The sequence below is a fragment of the Lissotriton helveticus genome, chromosome 3_1 (assembly GCF_964261635.1).
Source record: "Lissotriton helveticus chromosome 3_1, aLisHel1.1, whole genome shotgun sequence".
In the NCBI taxonomy this organism is placed as follows: Eukaryota; Metazoa; Chordata; class Amphibia; order Caudata; family Salamandridae; genus Lissotriton; species Lissotriton helveticus.
Window position 1 is genome coordinate 732,473,327 of NC_136061.1, and position 25,466 is coordinate 732,498,792.

Sequence of the window (25,466 nt, forward strand, 5' to 3'; positions counted from 1 at the left end):
TTCAGGTAGTTAACTATCTATCCAACCCTCTTGCTCCTCGCCTAGAAGGATCACAGGCTCTTGCAGATGCCTTGGCCAATTTTTTCGAAGATAAAGTTAGAACTATCTTCACTTCTTTCTCTCCTGATCCATTACCCATCTTCACTCGCCAAGAGACCACTGAAACTGACCCAGTTTTTCCATCTTTTCAGGCCACCACGCAGGAACTTGTCCAACCCTTAATAGCCCAAATCAAATCAGGCTCACCTTTTGATCCTTGTCCTCCGGGCGTTTGCAATCTTATCTCTGAAGCCATTGCACCGTCACTATCCACAATCTGCAATGCAATGTTTGCTACGGGCGTCTACCCTTCTGTATGGAAGGAGGCTACCATCAAACCCCTTTTGAAAAAACCCACCTTAGACCCCCTTCTTCCTGCTAGCTACAGGCCTATCGCATGTCTCCCGTTCCCTGCTAAGATTTTTGAAAAAATCATGAACATCCAGTTGTCAACCTACATACATAATAACAACTTGTTGGACGATACCCAGTTTGGGTTTCGACAGGGCCACGGAACAGAGACTGCGCTCCTAAAAGCAGCGGATGAGATTAGGTCCATTATGGACAATGGAGGATCAGCAATTCTAATACTCCTAGATCTCTCCGCAGCATTCGACACGGTCGATCATGTCACTCTGATCGACCGTGTCGCGGACATAGGAATAAGGGACAAGGCTAAAGATCTTCTTGCCTCATTTTTATCCAACCGTCCACAAACAGTGAAGATGGGCAAATATACCTCCCTGACGTTCTCCCTACCCTGTGGAGTACCGCAGGGATCCTCGCTAAGCCCGACGCTTTTCAATGTATATGTGTCGGACTTGGCGAGGGTCATAAAATCCCACGGAATTTCACTGACCACCTACGCTGACGACACACAATTAGTGTTGTCCGTATATAATGACGGCGCCTCTGTAGCAGCAAATTTCCAAAATGGAATGAATGCAATAAGCTCCTGGATGTCATCCAACTGTTTAAAACTGAATTCTGATAAAACAGAAGTGATGACATTCGGGAGGCTGCATCCTACATGGTCTCCACAATGGTGGCCTGCTCAAATGGGACAACCTTCAGAACCTGTGAGCAAGGTACGAAACCTAGGCGTCATCTTTGACACAAAGATGTCCTTTCAGCATCATGCTAATGCAGTGGTTTCCTCCTCCTTTTATACTCTAAAAAAGATCAAAAAACTAATCCCTTATCTCCCTCCATCAGCAGGCAAAACCTTAGTCAGTACACTAGTCTTTTCCAAAATAGACTATTGTAATGCCCTCCTACTGAATGCACAACAGAGGGTTCTCAACAGACTGCAGACGGTGCAAAATGTTGCAGCTAGGACACTGCTTTCCATCCCTAAGTTTACACCTACCTCCACTTACATCAAACAACTGCATTGGTTACCAGTGAGAAGTAGAATTAAATTCAAGGCTCTATGTATAGCATACAAAGCTATCCACAACCAAGGCCCTCTATTCCTAAAACAAGTGTTTCAGCCACTCGAACACCTCAGAACTCTACGCTCATCCACAGCTCACCTACTCAGAGTCCCCCGTACACGAAGAGCTAATTGGGGAGATAAACGCTTCTCTGTTGCTACAGCCAGGTTGTGGAACACGCTCCCCCTCCACATCAAAACTGCGCCTACACTCCTCAACTTTAGAAAAAAATTAAAGACATGGTTGTTCTCAGCCTAATTTCTCCCTCGACCCACTGGAAGTTCTGCAACTTAGCGCCGAGACACCCTTGAGGTATTTGCGCGCTCTAAAAATTGCTCAAATAAATAAAATAAATAAATAAATCAGACATTGTGTCGTAGAGTGCAGGATATAATTGGAAACATGCCATGAAAATATGGAGGACATGTAGGTGTCCTTATACACTTCTTTATGACAGACACATTTTTTTCAAACTTAGTTTTATTAGCATTTCAGTTATACATCATCTCTAGTAGTAGCTCATATTATGACATGCAATACAGTTGCATACATTGGTAAACTACACACTGATCCAATATACCCAGAGTATAATTCTCACTGGTTTTCACACTGCTTTCTTAACCATTTAACTGATATTACAGCCCTAGGAGTTGGGTTTCACGTGTGTTCCTGTCTGGATACATTGGCCTAAGAGAATTGCTAGGCCTGTGTTTGTTATCTATTAATGTATGCAGTCTGTTAAGAGAAAGGGAGCTGCTGGAATTAAAAATAGGCCCACATTGTGTATCTCAAAGAAAAGAAAAATATAACTATGAACTAATTAACAGTGCAGCATGGTGTGCCAGTGCAGGATTACGTCAGTGTTGCAGGAGGAGGGTAGGTTCGGGGGGTGCAGGCGGCAGGGAGACCTCCATCCCTTAAGCGCGTGCAGGAACCTGCCAGTCGGTGTTTAAGTCCATCATTCCCAGGTTTATTCAAAGCAAGGTTGTGGTCAGACAGAGGGGGAGGGGAGGAAATATGGGTTATGCTACTGCCCTACGAGCCAGAGTGTCTAGCTATGTTCGCTATCTGGGTGAGAGCTGGCTTCGTCTTCCTCTGTTATAGTTCGATATCTCTCAAGGTGTTCCCAATTCTCCAGGATCTCCCTCAAGGGGTCTGTCATGGAGTGTCGCTGCAACCCCCCGCATTTTCTCTGGCCAAGGCCCTCCCTTCGGCCCCTGCCTAGTGCATCACATCTCACTTCCAGTCATCTATTGCGGGGCCCCTTGCCAATTTCCACGCTAACGCTATTCTCCTATTGCTAGGATCAAGGCCAGATCTACAAATCTAGTGCCCACTTTCTGCATGGGAGGCCGTGGGAAAAGTCTCAGTTTACAGGTCTCGATTGCAGGCTCAAGTGTTCGCCCCACTCTCACTCCCGTCATCCCTGCGACATCACTCCAAAATCTATTCACTATGGTACAGCCCCAAGTCATGCGGATAAAGTCGGCGTCTCTGTGGTTGAATCTGTGGCAGTTTTGCATTTCCCTACCGTTGGTGACTCAGATTCTATGAGGTATCATGTATGTCATATGGATATAGTTGAACTGTATGTATTTCATCGTAGTATTATGGGTAACATTTTTAGGGTATGCTAAGAGTCTTTTCCACTACCCGTCTGGAATTTCCCTGTTCAAAGCTGACACCCATTTGTCACGCAATTTCCTGAGGCGGAAAGCCGGGAGCGGACCTACTTTTTAAAATTGTATCACTTGTGTCACGATATACTTGAATTGTGTTTTTAAAACTTGCACTTACCCCCCTGGCATCACCAGAACTTGTCTGAGATTCGCCTGCACAGCGGAATTAGCGCTGTAGCGAACACCACGCAAACAATCCAATCCAGCCGCCATTGACGGCGAGGAACGAGGCCACGCCTACCCTTAGGCCACGCCCACACGCCCATCTGGTATAAAACGCGGAGTAAAAACGCGTCACACCAGATAACCTCGCATACTCCTGAGGCGGAAAGCCGGGAGCGGACCTACTTTTTAAAATTGTATCACTTGTGTCACGATATACTTGAATTGTGTTTTTAAAACTTGCACTTACCCCCCTGGCATCACCAGAACTTGTCTGAGATTCGCCTGCACAGCGGAATTAGCGCTGTAGCGAACACCACGCAAACAATCCAATCCAGCCGCCATTGACGGCGAGGAACGAGGCCACGCCTACCCTTAGGCCACGCCCACACGTCCATCTGGTATAAAACGCGGAGTAAAAACGCGCCACACCAGATAACCTCGCATACTCCTGAGGCGGAAAGCCGGGAGCGGACCTACTTTTTAAAAATGGTATCACTTGTGTCACGATATACTTGAATTGTGTTTTTAAAACTTGCACTTACCCCCCTGGCATCACCAGAACTTGTCTGAGATTCGCATGCACAGCGGAATTAGCGCTGTAGCGAACACCACGCAAACAATCCAATCCAGCCGCCATTGACGGCGAGGAACGAGGCCACGCCTACCCTTAGGCCACGCCCACACGCCCATCTGGTATAAAACGCGGAGTAAAAACGCGCCACACCAGATAACCTCGCATACTCCTGAGGCGGAAAGCCGGGAGCGGACCTACTTTTTAAAATTGTATCACTTGTGTCACGATATACTTGAATTGTGTTTTTAAAACTTGCACTTACCCCCCTGGCATCACCAGAACTTGTCTGAGATTCGCCTGCACAGCGGAATTAGCGCTGTAGCGAACACCACGCAAACAATCCAATCCAGCCGCCATTGACGGCGAGGAACGAGGCCACGCCTACCCTTAGGCCACGCCCACACGCCCATCTGGTATAAAACGCGGAGTAAAAACGCGCCACACCATATAACCTCGCATACTCCTGAGGCGGAAAGCCGGGAGCGGACCTACTTTTTAAAATTGTATCACTTGTGTCACGATATACTTGAATTGTGTTTTTAAAACTTGCACTTACCCCCCTGGCATCACCAGAACTTGTCTGAGATTCGCCTGCACAGCGGAATTAGCGCTGTAGCGAACACCACGCAAACAATCCAATCCAGCCGCCATTGACGGCGAGGAACGAGGCCACGCCTACCCTTAGGCCACGCCCACACGTCCATCTGGTATAAAACGCGGAGTAAAAACGCGCCACACCAGATAACCTCGCATACTCCTGAGGCGGAAAGCCGGGAGCGGACCTACTTTTTAAAAATGGTATCACTTGTGTCACGATATACTTGAATTGTGTTTTTAAAACTTGCACTTACCCCCCTGGCATCACCAGAACTTGTCTGAGATTCGCATGCACAGCGGAATTAGCGCTGTAGCGAACACCACGCAAACAATCCAATCCAGCCGCCATTGACGGCGAGGAACGAGGCCACGCCTACCCTTAGGCCACGCCCACACGCCCATCTGGTATAAAACGCGGAGTAAAAACGCGCCACACCAGATAACCTCGCATACTCCTGAGGCGGAAAGCCGGGAGCGGACCTACTTTTTAAAATTGTATCACTTGTGTCACGATATACTTGAATTGTGTTTTTAAAACTTGCACTTACCCCCCTGGCATCACCAGAACTTGTCTGAGATTCGCCTGCACAGCGGAATTAGCGCTGTAGCGAACACCACGCAAACAATCCAATCCAGCCGCCATTGACGGCGAGGAACGAGGCCACGCCTACCCTTAGGCCACGCCCACACGCCCATCTGGTATAAAACGCGGAGTAAAAACGCGCCACACCATATAACCTCGCATACTCCTGAGGCGGAAAGCCGGGAGCGGACCTACTTTTTAAAATTGTATCACTTGTGTCACGATATACTTGAATTGTGTTTTTAAAACTTGCACTTACCCCCCTGGCATCACCAGAACTTGTCTGAGATTCGCCTGCACAGCGGAATTAGCGCTGTAGCGAACACCACGCAAACAATCCAATCCAGCCGCCATTGACGGCGAGGAACGAGGCCACGCCTACCCTTAGGCCACGCCCACACGCCCATCTGGTATAAAACGCGGAGTAAAAACGCGCCACACCAGATAACCTCGCATACTCCTGAGGCGGAAAGCCGGGAGCGGACCTACTTTTTAAAAATTGTATCACTTGTGTCACGATATACTTGAATTGTGTTTTTAAAACTTGCACTTATCCCCCTGGCATCACCAGAACTTGTCTGAGATTCGCCTGCACAGCGGAATTAGCGCTGTAGCGAACACCACGCAAACAATCCAATCCAGCCGCCATTGACGGCGAGGAACGAGGCCACGCCTACCCTTAGGCCACGCCCACACGCCCATCTGGTATAAAACGCGGAGTAAAAACGCGCCACACCAGATAACCTCGCATACTCCTGAGGCGGAAAGCCGGGAGCGGACCTACTTTTTAAAAATGGTATCACTTGTGTCACGATATACTTGAATTGTGTTTTTAAAACTTGCACTTACCCCCCTGGCATCACCAGAACTTGTCTGAGATTCGCCTGCACAGCGGAATTAGCGCTGTAGTGAACACCACGCAAACAATCCAATCCAGCTGCCATTGACGGCGAGGAACGAGGCCACGCCTACCCTTAGGCCACGCCCACACGCCCATCTGGTATAAAACGCGGAGTAAAAACGCGCCACACCAGATAACCTCGCATACTCCTGAGGCGGAAAGCCGGGAGCGGACCTACTTTTTAAAAATTGTATCACTTGTGTCACGATATACTTGAATTGTGTTTTTAAAACTTGCACTTACCCCCCTGGCATCACCAGAACTTGTCTGAGATTCGCCTGCACAGCGGAATTAGCGCTGTAGCGAACACCACGCAAACAATCCAATCCAGCCGCCATTGACGGCGAGGAACGAGGCCACGCCTACCCTTGGGCCACGCCCACACGCCCATCTGGTATAAAACGCGGAGTAAAAACGCGCCACACCAGATAACCTCGCATACTCCTGAGGCGGAAAGCCGGGAGCGGACCTACTTTTTAAAAATTGTATCACTTGTGTCACGATATACTTGAATTGTGTTTTTAAAACTTGCACTTACCCCCCTGGCATCACCAGAACTTGTCTGAGATTCGCCTGCACAGCGGAATTAGCGCTGTAGCGAACACCACGCAAACAATCCAATCCAGCCGCCATTGACGGCGAGGAACAAGGCCACGCCTACCCTTAGGCCACGCCCACACGCCCCTTTCTCACCCCTAAAAAATTTGCAATCACCGGACGCGCGCCAAAGGCAAGCCCGTCTGGGCCCGTCCGGGCCCATACGGCCTCAGGCCTAGACACTATGCCCAACTCGCAAAAGCGTATATTCTACTCCCAAGATACGCTTCGAGCCTGGAACACTAACAAACATCCCCAGTGTAAATTCATCCTCAAGGAAGACACCCCCTTTACAGGATGTATCCTTTGTAACACGACAGAGGAAACAGAACGCGGTCAAGCGCTGCGTCTCGGCCTTTTGAACTGCAGGTCCCTAGTAAAACACGCTCACAAAATAAACATCCTTGCCCAAAACTCTATGCTAGACGTACTGTTTCTGACCGAGACATGGTTGACCCCTAACAGTGATTTCGATATGGTCAATGCAGTCCCACCCGGTTATCAAATCTGCTGCCTGAACAGACCGGTCGGCAGAGGTGGCGGCTTAGCCATACTCTATAAAGACCATCTTAACTGTAGGATAGAATGTGGAACTGTCAAAGACTGCGAAAACTGTAACTTTACCTTCCAGATCTCGCCAACTATCTCACTATCAGGACTACTAGTGTACCGACCGCCAGGTTCGCTAGGAGATTTTTCCTGCACCCTGATGGATCACATTCTACTAAAAACAATTACAGCCTCCAACTTCCTCCTCCTAGGGGACCTTAACCTGCACTTCCTAGACCCTGCGGATAATATCGCAGCTAACCTACTAGCAGACCTTACATCAGCCGACCTCCACCTCCTGAATTCAAAAGCCACCCACGAGAAAGGCCAGCTTTTGGACCCAATTTTTACTAATATCAGGAACCTCATAGCCCAAGATCCTACCCCCCTCCCATGGACAGACCATCTGCTGGTCCCTATGCACTGGCTTCGCCAGACCACCCCAGCACCTAAACAGAAAACCAGGATACGAGGTAGACGGTGGCATAAGCTAATCCCAGAGGAATGGGAAGCGAAGTTACTGGAATCCGTCGGACCTCTCTCCACGGACCCTAACACGGCTGACAGAGAATTTAACAGTTGGCTCTCCCACCCCCTGGACAGCCTTGCCCCACTAACCAGCACTCTTAAACACGTCAAAAGGATCAACCCTGCTCCATGGTACACACCATCCCTTAATGCTTTAAGGAAAGAGTGCAAAAAGACAGAACGCACTTGGAGGAAAAACAAGTCGGTGATGGAGAAAGACGCTTATCAATTATCTATGAAAGCGTACAAACAAGCGCTCCACAACGCGAAAAGTGCTTTCTACGAGGAAAAAATAAAGATTGCCGCCTGCTCAGCTAAGGAGACCTTCTCCATCCTTAAAGAGCTCCTCCATGTCCCGGACCCTCCGCAGAAACCCATGGACCCCAAAGCAGCAGAAGAAAAATGCGTCAATCTAGCCACCTTTTTCGACGAAAAAATTAAAAAAATCCTCGCCTCCCTCCCTGCGGCTAAACCCGACACCTCAGAGAAAGTTAAGGACCTACCTCCCGCACCACGGAATCCCCCCGCGAAACCCGATATGCCCTATCTAGCGTCGTTCGGCCCAGTCACTACTGAGGAAGTGGCAGCAACATTTGCATCAATCAAGAGTGGCGCCCCCAGTGATCCAGTCCCCATACGGTTCGTTAAAGATATCACCCGGACCATAATGCCCCAGCTGACTGCCCTCATTAACATCTCCCTAGCCCAAGGAGAAGTCCCTCTAAGCTGGAAGGAAGCAGTTGTAAAAGGGCTTCTCAAGAAACCATCGCTGAACCCTGCTGACCTATCTAATTACAGACCAATCTCACTCCTCCCCTGGATAGGTAAGGTCGCCGAGAAACTAGCGAATAAAAAACTGTCATACTTTCTAGAATCAAACCACCTCCTCAAAAACTCACAGACAGGCTTTAGACCAGGTCAGGGCACTGACACCGCTCTCCTCGCAGCAGTAGAGAAGACCAGAGAAATTATCGATACAGGAGGATCAGTGGCAGTGGTCCTCCTAGACTTGAGCGCGGCCTTCGACACTGTCAGCCACCAGGTCCTAACCCAACGCCTAGATGACATCGGAGTGAAAGATACAGCGCTGAAATGGCTCATGTCCTTTCTTTCCCAACGCGCCTTCCAAGTCTGGGAAGGTGAAAGTCGCTCCCCCTCCATCCCCCTCCGGTGTGGTGTGCCACAGGGCTCATCACTAAGCCCCACGTTGTTTAACGTGTACATGGCCCCACTGGAGGAGTTGGTCTCACCATTTGGAGTCACCATCGTCAGCTATGCTGACGACACTCAGCTGGTGGTGACGCTCTCCCACCCCAAGCTACAGCCTTCCAATCTCCATGATTGCCTCTCCAACATCCATCAATGGATGAGTGACTCAGCCCTAAAATTAAATGGGTCAAAAACGGAGATCCTACTCCTAGGACACAAAACCATGAATCTTCCCCCAAACATATGGCCCGCTTGTATGGGTGAACCCCCTGCCCCCAAGACGGAAGTTAATAGTCTGGGAGTATGGTTAGAGACAGATCTCACCTTCAGAACACAGGCAAGAAAAACGGCCGGCATCTGCTATGGCCTACTCAGATCATGCAGAAAGGTGCTCTCCCTACTCCCATTCCAGTCCAGACTACTGCTGATCCAAGGCCTAATTTTGGCCAGGCTGGACTACAGCAACACCATTTACCTGGGAGCACCGGAATCCACTCTCCAAACATTGCAAAAACCCCAGAATGCCGCAGCCCGACTACTTACGAATACTCCAGCCAGAACATCAGCCAAACCTGCACTGAGGAAACTACACTGGCTCCCGATTAGGGAAAGAGTAACATTCAAGGCCCTTTGTCTGGCCCACAAGGCACTGCACAACGCAGGCCCACCTATCCTCAACACCTGGATCACACCCTACAGACCTACGAGAGCGCTTCGGTCAGAACATGGAAACCTTATCATGATTCCCAGGGTGAAGAAGGCCCGCGCAGGTGGCCGCCGCTTCTCAGTTAATACAGCTAAAAAATGGAACGCACTCCCCCCGAGTCTCAGATTGGAACCAAACCTCCTGCGATTCAGGAAGTCCCTAAAACCCTACTCTTCCCTTAAAGTTGTCGACATCCCCCTCCTTCAACCTTTAGGAGCCTGAGGTTTAGCGCTGGGATACCTTGGGTGACTACGCGCTCTATAAAAACCTAAAATAAATAAATAAATAAATAAGGACAGCTCCAGTAGCTAAGTGTAGAACCACTTTCTCTAGAGCAGTCTGGCAAAGGCCAGTCACCCAAACTGCAAACAGGGAATCAGTCTCAGCAGAAGTACATAGCCAACGATGGACATGGACTTTTGAATGGGGTTAAGCTTTCGCTCATGTGTCATGGTAGCCATGTCAGCCTGCGCTGGCCCACTGAGTGATAGATTCAGATTACTTTACTCATGATGTCTGCATTGCGTTCAAATACTCAGCTATACAACACACCAACTAAAAGGGCTAATTATTCAGAGATCGTCCGCCGTTCTGGGGTGACTTCCGGCATCTGGCCACTGTCTGCAAGAGATGAATCTGAGTCAGATTCTCCAACCCCCTTCATTGAAGGCGAGCCAGCCTTTGATGCAGACTCTCTGGGTTTTATGATTTCAGCTACCGCCTGGAGAGCAGCCTCCCTTTCTTTCTCTGTTTGGGGTGGGCTCGGTCTCTTGGATGGTCTTCTTATGAGTCTCTTTCAGGCCGTCTTCCTGGTGGGAAAGTCACGCCTCCCAGTCACAGATTTTAACTTCAGAGGCGGACCCCCTGACTTATAGGCCTCAAGGAACTTCCAGGCCGTCCCAGAATTGCTGCAGAAGTATTTTTTCCCGACTAGTATTATGTGAAATCTAGCCAGAAACATCAATGAGTATTGCAGGCCCTTGTCGTGTAGCACCTTCTTTACATCTATGAATGAGGCCCGTCACCACTGCACCTCTGGGGTGTAATCCAGAAAGATAGATACCTTGCTGTTATCAATCACAAATGAGCCTTTAGCTTGTGCTTTCTGCAGGAGGGTATGACTGTCTCTAAAGTACAGGAGCCTCGCCACCATGAGTCGAGGCAGACGACCTGGCGCAGGAGGGCGTGTAGGGACCCGGTGGAAACTCTCAAGGGTGTAGAAGGTAGAAAGGTCTTCTCGGGCCACTACTGTACAGAGCTTGGTTTCAAGAAAAGTTAACATGTGCATGCCTTTTGTCCTCACTGGTAATCCAACTACGCAAATGTTGTTCCTCCGACTGTGCCCTTCAGCGTATTCCGCCCTGTGTTCTAGGGTGCCATCCCGGTCCACGAGCTCCCCTTCTGTGTTAGTCAGTGATTGTTGCGCAGGGTGAAGTTCTGCAATGGAGGTTTCTACTGTCCCCCCCTCTCCACTAGTTTATGGTGTGATGTACATAGCAGCACAATGCCAACTGTACTAATGTCCTGGTGGAGTGTGGACTTTGTGTCTGCTATGGACTCTAGTATCTTGGCCAGTTGCTGTTGGAACGGATCTATCTCCACTGGAGCCTCTGATTGTTGGTTAGCTGCATTGTCTCCATGATCTGTTGTCACTCCAGTCACCCTTGATCTGGATCTTTACCCAGATCTTTACCACAATAGCTTACCCAGGGGATTCCACAGGATATCAGCCAAAGGGGTAACCTCGAAGCTACTCTTTAGATGCAGTAGTTCGCCGAAAGCCTGCTTGTCCAAAACCCCTTCTGTGATGTAGATTGTTTACAGAACAGTGCTATCCCTTAGTCGATGAGGGTGCGGGACACACCATCAGGCAGTGAAAATGCACAGAGATAGCGTGGTAGCAGTTCCAGGGGATATAGCCCCTCCACAGTCCATGACCCCCATGTGCCACGCTGTTGGGAGTCCAAGCCTGGCAAACAGACAGGTCCCCGGTTATCAGCAACAGGCGTGAGATGGCCTTTAAGAGGTGCGGGTGGGGGGGGGATTCAGCTCAGGTAGGTGGGGGTCTGTTATTGTGTGGTGCTGTCTGCCAAGAGTTCCCTGCAGTAAACTCCCTTCAACCCTGGTCTTCCATATCCCAATTAGAGTCCCAAATCCTGCCTGGGCCCCCCCTTCACTCCTGCAATAGTCTGGGCCTCGGTGGGGAGGAAGAGGGTGCAAGGAGGGGGACCTCTCTGGCCCCTTCAACCTGCAGAGTGGTCCACCGGTCACCGCCGGGCCCCGATCCAGGCCCCGGCTCAATCATCGATCCCTGTTGCAGGCCTCTACTTCATTTTTCACCCATCATGTGCCATTATTGTCAGTCTGCTGCTGTGTGCTCCCACCAGGTGGGGTCCTATGTGGGCCGATTCATGTCCCGTAGGCCGCAAGAGTGCAGCGAGGCATCTCCAACTAAGGGAGCGGTTGTCCAGCTGAAAGCACCAGGCATGGAGGAAGTCTCTTGTTCTGGCGTGCCATTACCCTGGCTCTCCAGGCCTCTAAGAAGAGGCAGGAGAAAGTCTGTTCCCCCTGCCACACCCATTCCGGGTCCCAGGGTCAAACCCGGCTTTGCCCTATGACATGTCTGCCCGAGGCCGGTGCCATGTCAAACCAGCGGGACCGGGCAATAGATTGCAGGCAGTCTCGCCAGCATTTGCAGGGTGATATCCACCCAGGCAGGCCTCCGGCGGCCAGTCGCCACCCGCGTGGTTAGTCACGGCTCCTGGGATGTTGCAGCGGCTCCAGCAGCTGTCTGCTACAGGACGGCCTCGGATCTTATCTGAATAACTGCTGTGCCACTCTTGGGGCTTGCTGTGCCCAGGGGCCTCCAGAATCTGCCGCTCCCCAGTCGGGACTGCCCACCAGGTAGACGAGCCCCACTACATTTTAGGCTGGCGTACATCCACCATCTGGGACTGCCATTTTGCTAGCAGGGCTCAGCTGTTCTCTGGTTTACTGTGTCTGGAGTGGCAGGATCACGGCTTCAATCTCGCCTGCTCGTAGGAGAATGCTCCCTGAAGTGATATGTAGGTTGTCTGGGGTTCCCAGCCCATGCTACCGCCAGATTTCTCTGGATCAAGGCTGGGCCGGCGTGGAGCAGCTGACTCACACATCCATCATTGTTGTCTTCCAAGCCACGCCCCGCCTTTATGGCAGGCACATACTGCCTTAAAAATACTTATGTGATGGGCAACCAGAAAAGTTAGCAGAAACAGGTGGGCTTCTTTTTAGTACCAGAACTTTGCAAGCCACAGTATTTGGTAGTATCCGTCACCTAAGTATTAGATATTTGTGAAGGCCAACTAAAACGGATTTGTAGTCCAACCGTGAAATTATCAGAACCTGAACCAGGTCTTTTCTACAGGAAGATGGAGCAAGGAGACAGTCTTCCTCATAATGGTTAACAAACAAAAGTAGGTAGTGGTAAGTGATTTAATGTGTTTCTCATAGGTAAGTTTGCAATTAAACATGATCCCTAGATTTCTAGAATTTAAGAGGTGGAATCAGAGGAGTACCCAGCTGGCCACTATTACACAGACCACAGGGTGGGTTTGCAGAATTTACCACTCTAGATAAGCCAATTAGGATTTAGCCAGTTTCGGCAAATTACCTGTATGTTATGCAAAACAAGGAGGAAAAAGGCCTGTCTCATTTAGTTCTCAGGTAAACACTGTGGCATTGTCATCCATGGGAGCTCTGCAGTCTGTGTCCATAAGATTTAATTTTTTATATTGAATTATGATCATTTCTGCAGGCCACTTAAATATGAGGACATTTTGAGACTCCTTACCTGGCATGCATCCTTTGCTCCTGCAGGAAATCCAGCACATAAGATGGTTTTACATTGAAATGAACCTCTTAGGGTGGACATCACATGTCTACATTCGGGAGCTGTAATGATTGGTAACTCAACTTCTTGTAATTGGGAAGGTAGAAATCCATCTAAAAATATTATAAGAGCAATGGGATTATTTAAACAATTTGTGTTTTCTTTTAAAATTAGTAGAACAAATGATAAAAAATGAAGGAACAGGTTATAGTATAGAGGGGTTGTTTTCAACCGTTTCTATTAACCCTTTCTCTGAGATCACTTCATACTTTTCTGTACACAGGCATTCACAACAAACAAAACGTGGTTTATTACCTTTTTTCAGATTGCTTCATGTAAAAAACAGCACTGATGCACTTGCAATGTGTTGTAAATCTGATGACCCACTGATATATCATGCAGCAGCTTCCTATGTATTGGCTGCTTGGTGCACTAGTAGGAAGACTAAGTGGAGGTTTATGTAATTTAAAATCATCAAGCCAGCTACCCCTCTTTAGGTTTTAGAAGTAGAAAAATGCGCATTGTTTTAATTGCAGTTGTTTAGATATTTATTTTTAAACCATCCTTGACTATTCTATTATGCCAGTTCATTTGAGATGATTTACCATCCTTTTATATTCAGTGAAGTTTGTGACTATGAATGTATGTTTTAACATGTTGTATTTGTTATGGTTTAAGCTGAAACCAACTAAATGTATGTATAAGAACACACTCCACTTTGGACCCATTATAAAGTTAACCCCCTAACCACAAGAAAACAACAGCCAGCCAGGGCAAACATTCAAATCTTAAAGGATATACAATGAGTCAAAAAGAAATTAAATATCCATGAAAGAAATTACTCAAATAGATGGATTCACCAAAGAATAAAAATATATTTCCATTACAATGTTTCAGCTTATGCCATCATCAGCTCATTGACTGCACAGCGGACACTGCTGATTTTCAAACAGTATCATGAGTGATGATAGACTTCCAGTTAAATTACAGTTATGCTTACCAATTAGAGCAAAACAAATTTGAAAAATGCCACATACCTCCCACAACAACCACGCAAACCAAAATTCAGAGACCAGATGCAATACCCAAGACCACATCCTAATGTGACAGATGCAATTACAAATGACATAAACAATGTTACAGATGGGAATACATATTAAAATTGAAATAAGACTATAAGACATGAATATGGTATTACTTGTTAGCATGAATATGTGCTATTATTTGTTAATGAAGATGTGCTTTTAGCTGTTACTGCTCAGAATGTTTTGTGGTCATAAGCATTACATTTGATGTCAGAGGTCATGGGAAACATCACTTACAACGCAACTTTTACCACGCAGTGCCTTTACGACGCAACTTTTACAACGCAAACCATTACAACGCATTGCGCCGGGGGGCGCTCTAGGATAGGGAATATATTTAATTTACTATCCAACACCTTCCCTACTATCCAAGGGGACTGGAGTTGGAATAGTAAATTAAATAATTCACTATCCAGCGCCCCAAAGCACTATGCGTTGTAATGGTATGCGTTGTAAAACTCGCGTTGTAAAAACATGCGATGTAAAAGCATGCGTTGTAATGTCGTACATCCGAGGTCACAGATTCTGTGAGGAGTTGAGAAGCCTCATGACAAACATATTTTTGCCATTTCTGTAATGTTAATTTCTCACAAACTATGCAACTATCCAAAGCAAAGCAAAGGCACTCTTCTGAGTGAAATTCTAGTTTCATGCCAAGTTAGGTGTAATTCTTCTCATTGCTTTTTTTCTGTAGAGGAGAACAAGTATTTCTTTGGGAATACAAAATGATACTACTTCTATTTTTACTTCCATTTACTTTCCCACATAATTTGTTAAGTTGAAGCTAAAATGAATAAACCTTTTTCTGGAATGTTATGTTCAGAGTCATCAAAAGGTACCAAATATTTAGAAAAAACATACACAACTTTTCAAAGGAAGCTCTGACTTAACAACAACAACAGAGTCACTATCACCAAATCTGAATTATATGTCCTATATATTATATATTTGCCTTTGGTGATACTACATTTCCATGAAGAGGTTCTGGTGCCATTCTGAACTATGAGTTCTAAACTCAGTTGTCTGTAAATGTCACTAGAACACCACTGAGATGGCAGTATCAGAACATATGCCATTAGATATTTGGTATGTGTTTTTATACTGCCTGCTTAATGTGGTGCAAACTGAAAAAAACATTTTTTTCCAAGCAGAGACGGCTAGTTTCGAGATTATTGGAAGTAAACAGAAGTGCGAGGTTGTAACCTATTGTTTAAAGTTTTGGCGACGCTTCACACAGGTTAGAAAATAGCACGTATAAGATTGGAATAGACAAAGCAGATCAGGGCATTTAATCTCAAACATATCTAGTTCATTCGAGAACCTTACTTTCACTAGAGATTAGCCCCTGATGAAGGCACACCTTTGTGCCGAAATGCATTGGGCATGACATGAAAATCAATTATTATATGTTTTGCGTTGTGATTATTTGAGAAAAATGTATTGTGTATAGAACTGAGAATCACAAGATAATGTGCTCATTTGAATTATAATTACGTGTTGCAATAACATTATGATGATTATAGAAGCGTCAGGTTATGGATTAAAATAACTGGAGTTTCACATTGTTTTTGTGTTTATATTGATTATCATTTTGAGTGTTGGATAACACTCAGTGAACAGTGCGCAACTAGTTGAGATCCTCTCTCACTTAAACCTGCATTTAAGTCACAGGCGTGACAAACCTGATTAGTTGCAGCACCGATTGTATAGGTTGAATATATTGTTTATAACGGAGTGCTCCCCACAAACCCCTCAAACTTTGCTGGGCTGAGTAGGCATCTAGGACAGTGATCGTTCTCTCTCTTACCCCAGGCAAAAAGCTTTGCCGGAGTGTAATAGAGATTGAAGATAGTTTTGTACATCTGAGCTTTAGGGCTAGATGACAGGAGAAGACAGTCCGTTAGTTCTAGGGTTCTATCGATATCAATATCTGGATTTGCGAGGTTGTCTGCCCAGGTAACTTCAGTTTTTTCTAAATCGTCTTGGAGTTTTGCCATAAAACAGCCGTAGATTGAACCGATTCTAGTTGTTTTTCTAGCAATAGCCTTGATTTTATCAATTGTTCCCGTGCAGAGACAGGGTGCTTTTGATTTAAGTATGGTATATACTTGGACAAATTTAATGTAGTCGGCGTTAGACAATTGATATTTTGACTGTAGATCTATAAAGGTAGTTTCGTAATTTTCACCAAAAAGTCCCCAATAGTATTAATTCCTAATGATTCCCATTTTTTTGAAATGACATCAAACCCAAGACCCAAAAGTAGTTTAGAGTGCCAGAGAGGGGTATATCTATTTATTGTGGGTATCTGCATATATTTTGTCATTTTAGTCCATATCCGCCAGGCATTGGAGATAGTTTTAAATTTAGTCTTTTTGTAATAGCTTGTTTCCATTTGCCTAAAAAAAAAGGCCCTTAGCTCTCTCCCCTAGTGCTAGCTCGTAGATTGACGGAATTAGTATAGCTTCAATGTCGTCTGAAGGGGGGATAGAGTATAGGAGCGGACTCATTTGTTGAAGAAATGAGGCCCAAAAGTAGAATAGCATATTTGGGATCGCTACTCCTCCCCTATTTTGAGGGAGTGAAAGAAGTTTAAGGGACCTCATAATCTTGCCCTGCTGCCACATGAACTTTGTGAAAGAAAAAGGGGATGATGTACGGAGCGTTTGAGCAAATCAAACACTCACCCCCAGTCAACTGATCTGGGTTTAATCCATCACCATTCTTTAGCCCACTCAGCCACCCCAGCTCAGACATGGCTATATGCAAATCAGTCTGACCCTGTGCCTCATGGGAACAGTCCAGCCCGAACTGCCAAGCCATGTCTTCCCTGGACCGGAAACAAGCATCCTGGGACCGGTTTCAGATTCATAATCCTCATCAGCCAGGCTATCTTGAATCCAGTGACCAAGTGAGCAAGGGACTCACGTCTGAGCATACCCTGCCAACTTAGGGCAAACAAAGTGAAACAAAAGGGGATGATGGATGGAGCGTTTGAGCAAATCAAACACTCACCCCCAGTCAACTGATCTGGGTTTAATCCATCACCATTCTTTAGCCCACTCAGCCACCCCAGTTCAGACATGGCTATATGCAAATCAGTCTGACCCTGTGCCTCATGGGAACAGTCCAGCCCGAACTGCCAAGCCATGTCTTTCCTGGACCGGAAACAAGCATCCTGGGACCGGTTTCGGATTCATAATCCTCATCAGCCAGGCTATCTTGAATCCAGTGGCCAAGTGAGCAAGGGACTCATGTCTGAGCATACCCTGCCAATTTAGGGCGAACAAAGCGAAACAAAAGGGGATGATGGACGGAGCGTTTGAGCAAATCAAACACTCACCCCCAGTCAACTGATCTGGGTTTAATCCATCACCATTCTTTAGCCCACTCAGCCAGCCCAGTTCAGACATGACTATATGCAAATCAGTCTGACCCTGTGCCTCATGGGAACAGTCCAGCCCGAACTGCCAAGCCATGTCTTCCCTGGACCGGAAACAAGCATCCTGGGCCCGGTTTCGGATTCATAATCCTCATCAGCCAGGCTATCTTGAATCCAGTGAGCAAGGGACTCACGTCCGAGCATACCCTGCCAACTTAGGGCGAACAAAGCGGAAAAAAAAGGGGATGATGGACGGAGCGTTTGAGCAAATCAAACACTCACCCCAGTCAACTGATCTGGGTTTAATCCATCACCATTCTTTAGCCCACTCAGCCACCCCAGTTCAGACATGGCTATATGCAAATCAGTCTGTCCCTGTGCCTCATGGGAACAGTCCAGCCCGAACTGCCAAGCCATGTCTTCCCTGGACCGGAAACAAGCATCCTGGGACCGGTTTCGGATTCATAATCCTCATCAGCCAGGCTATCTTGAATCCAGTGGCCAAATGAGCAAGGGACTCACGTCTGAGCATACCCTGCCAACTTAGGGCGAACAAAGCGAACCAAAAGGGGATGATGGACGGAGCGTTTGAGCAAATCAAACACTCACCCCCAGTCAACTGATCTGGGTTTAATCCATCACCATTCTTTAGCCCACTCAGCCACCCCAGTTCAGACATGGCTATATGCAAATCAGTCTGAACCTGTGCCTCATAGGAACAGTCCAGCCCAAACTGCCAAGCCATGTCTTCCCTGCACCGGAAACAAGCATCCTGGGACCGGTTTCGGATTCATAATCCTCATCAGCCAGGCTATCTTGAATCCAGTGGCCAAGTGAGCAAGGGACTCACGTCTGAGCATACCCTGCCAACTTAGGGCGAACAAAGCGAAACAAAAGGGGATGATGGACGGAGAGTTTGAGCAAATCAAACACTCACCCCCAGTCAACTGATCTGGGTTGAATCCATCACCATTCTTTAGCCCACTCAGCCACCCCAGTTCAGACATGGCTATATGCAAATCAGTCTGACCCTGTGCCTCATGGGAACAGTACAGCCCGAACTGCAAAGCGATGTCTTCCCTGGACCGGAAACAAGCATCATGGAAGCGGTTTCGGATTGATAATCCTCATCAGCCAGGCTATCTTGAATCCAGTGGCCAAGTGAGCAAGGGACTCACGTCTGAGCATACCCTGCCAACTTAGGGCGAACAAAGGGAAACAAAAGGGGATGATGGACGGAACGTTTGAGCAAATCAAACACTCACCCCCAGTCAACTGATCTGGGTTTAATCCATCACCATTCTTTAGCCCATTCAGCCACCCCAGTTCAGACATGGCTATATGCAAATCAGTCTCACCCTGTGCCTCATGGGAACTGTCCAGCCCGAACTGCCAAGCCATGTCTTACCTGGACCGGAAACAAGCATCCTGGGATTGGTTTCGGATTCATAATCCTCATCAGCCAGGCTATCTTGAATCCAGTGGCCAAGTGAGCAAGGGACTCACGTCTGAGCATACCCTGCCAATTTAGGGCGAACAAAGCGAAACAAAAGGGGATGATGGACGGAGCGTTTGAGCAAATCAAACACTCACCCCCAGTCAACTGATCTGGGTTTAATCCATCACCATTCTTAAGCCCACTCAGCCACCCCAGTTCAGACATGGCTATATGCAAATCAGTCTGACCCTGGGCCTCATGGGAACAGTCCAGCCCGAACTGCCAAGCCATGTCTTCCCTGGACCGAAAACAAGCCTCCTGGGACCGGTTTCGGATTGATAATCCTCATCAGCCAGGCTATCTTGAATCCAGTGGCCAAGTGAGCAAGGGACTCACGTCTGAGCATACACTGCAAGCTTAGAGCGAACAAAGCGAAACAAAAGGGTATGATGGACGGAGCGTTTGAGTAAATCAAACACTCACCCCCAGTCAACTGATCTGGGTTTAATCCATCACCATTCTTTAGCCCACTCAGCCACCCCAGTTCAGACATGGCTATATGCAAATCAGTCTGACTCTGTGCCTCATGGGAACAGTCCAGCCCGAACTGCCAAGCCATGTCTTTCCTGGACCGGAAACAAGCATCCTGGGACCGGTTTCGGATTCATAATACTCATCAGCCAGGCTATCTTGAATCCAGTGGCCAAGTGAGCAAGGGACTCACGTCTGAGCATACCCTGCCAACTTAGGGCGAACAAAGCGAAACAAAAGGGGATGATGGACGGAGCGTTTGAGGAAATCAAACACTCACCCCCAGTCAACTGATCTGGGTTTAATCCATCACCATTCTTTATCCCACTCAGCCACCCCAGTTCAGACATGGCTATATGCAAATCAGTCTGACCCTGTGCCTCATGGGAACAGTCCAGCCCGAACTGCCAAGCCATGTCTTCCCTGGACCGGAAACAAGCATCCTGGGACCGGTTTCGTATTCGTAATCCTCATCAGCCAGGCTATCTTGAATCCAGTGGCCAAGTGAGCAAGGAACTCACGTCTGAGCATACCCTGCCAACTTAGGGCGAACAAAGCGAAACAAAAGGGGATGATGGACTGCGTTTGAGCAAATCAAACACTCACCCCCAGTCAACTGATCTGGGTTTAATCCATCACCATTGTTTAGCCCACTCAGCCACCCCATTTCAGACATGGCTATATGCAAATCAGTCTGACCCTGTGCCTCATGGGAACAGTCCAGCCCGAACTGCCAAGCCATGTCTTCCCTGGACTGGAAACAAGCATCCTCGGACCGGTTTCGGATTCATAATCCTCATCAGCCAGGCTATCTTGAATTCAGTGGCCAAGTGAGCAAGGGACTCATGTCTGAGCATACCCTGCCAACTTAGGGCGAACAAAGCGAAACAAAAGGGGATGATGGACGGAGCGTTTGAGCAAATCAAACACTCACCCCCAGTCAACTGATCTGGGTTTAATCCATCACCATTCTTTATCCCACTCAGCCACCCCAGTTCAGACATGGCTATATGCAAATCAGTCTGACCCTGTGCCTCATGGGAACAGTCCAGCCATAAGTGTGCAGGGTATGCTCAGACGTGAGTCCCTTGCTCACTTTGCCACTGGATTCAAGCCAGCCGGGCTGAAGACGGCTGGAATGCCAGAAACCGGTCCTCGGAGGCTGGTTTCCGGTCCAGGGAAGACATGGATTGGCAATTCGGGCTGGACTGTTCCCATGAGGCACAGGGTCAGACTGATTTGCATATAGCCATGTCTGAACTGGGGTGGCAGAGTGGGCTAAAGAACGGTGATGGAATAAACCCAGATCTTTTGACTGGGTGTGAGTGTTTGATTGATTCAGATGCTCTGTCCATCACCACCCCCTTTTGTACCGCTTTTGGCCGCCATAAGTGTGGCAGGGTATGCTCAGACGTGAGTCCCTTTCTCACTTTGCCACTGGATTCAAGCAAGCCGGGCTGAAGACGGCTGGAATGCCAGAAACCGGTCCTCGGAGGATTGTTTCCGGTCCAGGGAAGACATGGCTTGGCAGTTCGGGCTGGACTGTTCCCATGAGGCAGAGGGTCAGACTGATTTGCATATAGCCATGTCTGAACAGGGGTGGCAGAGTGGGCTAAAGAACGGTGATGGATTAAAAGCCAGATCTTTTGACTGGGTGTGAGTGTTTGATTGATTCAAATGCTCCATCCATCACACCCCCTTTTGTACCGCTTTTGGCCGCCATAAGTGTGGCAGGGTATGCTCAGACGTGAGTCCCTTGCTCACTTTGCCACTGGATTCAAGCAAGCCGGGCTGAAGACGGCTCGAATGCCAGAAACCGGTCCTCGGAGGCTTGTTTCCGGTCCAGGGAAGACATGGCTTGGCAGTTCGGGCTAGACTGTTCCCATGAGGCACAGGGTCAGACTGATTTGCATATAGCCATGTCTGAACTGGGGTGGCTGAGTGGGCTAAAGAACGGTGATGGAATAAACCCAGATCTTTTGACTGGGTGTGAGTGTTTGATTGATTCAGATGCTCCGTCCATCACCACCCCCTTTTGTACTGCTTTTGGCCGCCATAAGTGTGGCAGGGTATGCTCAGACGTGAGTCCCTTGCTCACTTTGCCACTGGATTCAAGCAAGCCGGGCTGAAGACGGCTGGAATGCCAGAAACCGGTCCTCTGAGGATTGTTTCCGGTCCAGGGAAGACATGCTTGGCAGTTCGGGCTGGACTGTTCCCATGAGGCACAGGGTCAGACTGATTTGCATATAGCCATGTCTGAACTGGGGTGGCAGAGTGGGCTAAAGAACGGTGATGGATTAAACCCAGATCTTTTGACTGGGTGTGAGTGTTTGATTGATTCAGATGCTCCGTCCATCACCACCCCCTTTTGTACCGCTTTTGGCCGCCATAAATGTGGCAGGGTATGCTCAGACGTGAGTCCCTTGCTCACTTTGCCACTGGATTCAAGCAAGCTGGGCTGAAGACGGCTGGAATGCCAGAAACCGGTCCTCAGAGGCTTGTTTCCGGTCCAGGGAAGACATGGCTTGGCAGTTCGGGCTGGACTGTTCCCATGAGGCACAGGGTCAGACTGATTTGCATATAGCCATGTCTGAACTGGGGTGGCAGAGTGAACTAAAGAACGGTGATGGATTAAACCCAGATCTTTTGACTGGGTGTGAGTGTTTGATTGATTCAGATGCTCCGTTCATCACCACCCCCTTTTGTACCGCTTTTGGCCGCCATAAGTGTGGCAGGGTATGCTCAGACGTGAGTCCCTTGCTCACTTTGCCACTGGATTCAAGCAAGCCGGGCTGAAGACGGCTGGAATGCCAGAAACCGGTCCTCGGAGGCTTGATTCCGGTCCAGGGAAGACATGGCTTGCCAGTTCGGGCTGGACTGTTCCCATGAGGCACAGGGTCAGGCTGATTTGCATATAGCCATGTCTGAACTGGGGTGGCAGATTGGGCTAAAGAACGGTGATGGATTAAACCCAGATCTTTTGACTGGGTGTGAGTGTTTGATTGATTCAGATGCTCCGTCCATCACCACCCCTTTTTGTACCACCACATGAACTTTGACATGAGAGATTCAAGAGTTTTTAAAATATTCTCTTCAAGAATCAGTGGAATAGCTCAAAAGAGGTATAGAGCTCTTGGGAGGACATTCATTTTTAGGAAATTACCCCTACCGATGATTGAAAGTTGTAAGTTGTTTACACGGTCCAGATCTTTCCTGATATGATTCAATAATGGCTCGTAATTAATTTTGGGAATATCTTGATGGACAGGTGGTAGTAGCAGGTGGTTTGAAAATCACAGTAGAAAGATTATACACAGAATGTTCTTCTTTGGTTGGAGGTTGAGCAGAAGGGGATGAATTGATGTTGATAGTTTTATTGAATCAGAATAACCTTAACTTGCGTTTCGTTGCTAACATGAGGAAAAAACGGTTGAGAATCTTGATGCAAAAGTTGTGGTTTTTAAATGGAAAATTTGAATAATTCCTATTCAGAAACTGACTGTGAAAAACAGTGTATTGAATGCCCTCAGCAGTGGTGGTTTGCTGAACGAAAGACCGCCGGAGCATTACTGCTACCTCCAGCCATTCGCCGACATCCATGAAAGCGGTCACGAAAAAAGAGGGCAGTATAGACAAGTACCAGTTGGCTTTCCAATAAGCTGTCTGTGGAGGGAAGACAGCCTGCTTCGAGTCGGTAAAATCAAAGAATTTTGAGTGCATACTCACCCTTTTACATTTCTTCCCTTCAGTCTCCCACGTAGATCCCTTCCTCCAGGTTCCCTCTTCACAGCAGCATCTTGACCCTGAAGAAAACTAACCTGTTGGTGCTGAAATCGAGGTAAGCCCATTTTGTACTATTTTCTCATTGACTGGACTGGGCACATATGGTCTGGACTTCAGCAATGGGAAAGTACTGGTAGAAGGTATTGTTTCACATGTGTCATGCATATGTGTAAACTGTGGTCAAAATATACACACCTGCATCGACAAATATGAACAAGTATTCCCTGCTGTCTGAAACCATGCAGCTGGTACATTGTGAAATAGCAGTCGGTAGACCGTCGCAGCGGAGGTCTTTTTGAGACTGACGCCACAGCTGTAAGACCCCCAAACTCATAACCAGGCCCTCTGTCTTAACTAATGCTGGACTACATATGGACTCTAGCTATACTGGGGAGATTATAATATTGATGATTGCTCACTTTGCCCACTTGGCCAGTATTGTTGACAGTGACACCACTATTGTTATATAAATATTAATTTTGTAAGACTACAAAGTATTATTTTATGTTTTTGGGACACATTATCATCCCTAAATACATTTGGTTGGTGACATTCTGTAAAACCGTTTGCTTCATGATCCTCTCAGTTCCTGGATATCCCAGGGTTTTCTTGAACTACAGAATGATGCGCAAGCAATCCACTCACAAATACAGGATCCTTCCTTAAGGATGCCAAAGAAAAACTCTGCTTTGGAGGTTCACTTCATTGAAAATTAGCTCTGCTTGCTGGGATGTATGAAGAAATACCAATTGCAAAAATATAGTGGTTCAAAATTAGTGTTGCCAAAATATTGGCTTTAAATTCATATAATATGAAGTACAATCATTTAAGCTGCTAAATTAATGTAGAACACATTATCAACATTCTACTGGCAAGTATATATATATTCAAATGTAATTAACATTACTGTCATCTAAAAAAATATATTTATTTTTTTAAAACATGTAATACATTTAGGCCCACATGCATCAAGCATTTTTGTATTCGCAAACGGTGCGATTCCTTAAAATCGTCCGTTTGCGAATGCAAAAGTGCTTTTTGGGATGCATGAAGCAATTTTAGAATTCGTAACATGTGTGCGAATTCTAAAATTGCGGGTGCTTTTAAGAAGTCGCAGATGTGCGATTTCTTAAAAGCAATGCATCATTTTTTTTAAAAGTGAAAATTCGCAAATAGGGTGCCAAATTTACCGAGTGGTTGAACCACTCGGTAAATTTGGAAAAAGTGTGTAAAATGTGTAAAATGTTTTTTTTTCAACGTTCATGTTACGGACACACATGTCCTTAGGACATGTGTGTGTGCAACATGATGCGAAAAATACATTTCAGGGGTGCATGGGGGGGTCCTTTGGACCCCCCCCTGCACCCATGAAATTTTCTAAGTGCCACTCGCAATTTCCATTCACTCCTATGGGCCTTTTGGCCCATAGGAATCAATGGGAATTGCGAAAATTAAGTTAAGAAATCGGTATTTCTTTGGGATTCGGTAAAAATTGCGATTTTTACCGAATCCCAAAAGAATACCGAAAATATTGATGCATATCATTTTGCATTTCTTAATTTGCGATTCCTTATTTTTCGCAAATTAAGAAATGCAAAAAGACACAATGATGCATGTGGGCCCCAAAAACATATCAAAACTATGTATATAGTTTAACTTTCATAAATGTAATCCTCAAAAATACATGTAACTTTAAATTACATTCATCAATTATTATGAAAAAACAAATATTACATTATGAGTTAAAATAAATTTTCGTTAAACAAAAGAACGATTGTGTGACAAAACCTCCCATTACTTTCCCATGCAGTCTTTA

General features: G+C 46.9%; 1 protein-coding gene across 1 annotated transcript in view; it reads right to left on the reverse strand.

Moving 5' to 3' along the window:
- OVCH2 (ovochymase 2) overlaps positions 1-25,466 on the reverse strand; it is a 996,115-nt gene that overhangs the window by 548,585 nt on the left and 422,064 nt on the right. The window contains exon 6 of the mRNA XM_078680899.1: positions 13,393-13,544. Within this exon, the coding sequence (XP_078537025.1) occupies positions 13,393-13,544 (152 nt within the window). The remainder of the gene's footprint in view (positions 1-13,392; positions 13,545-25,466) is intronic.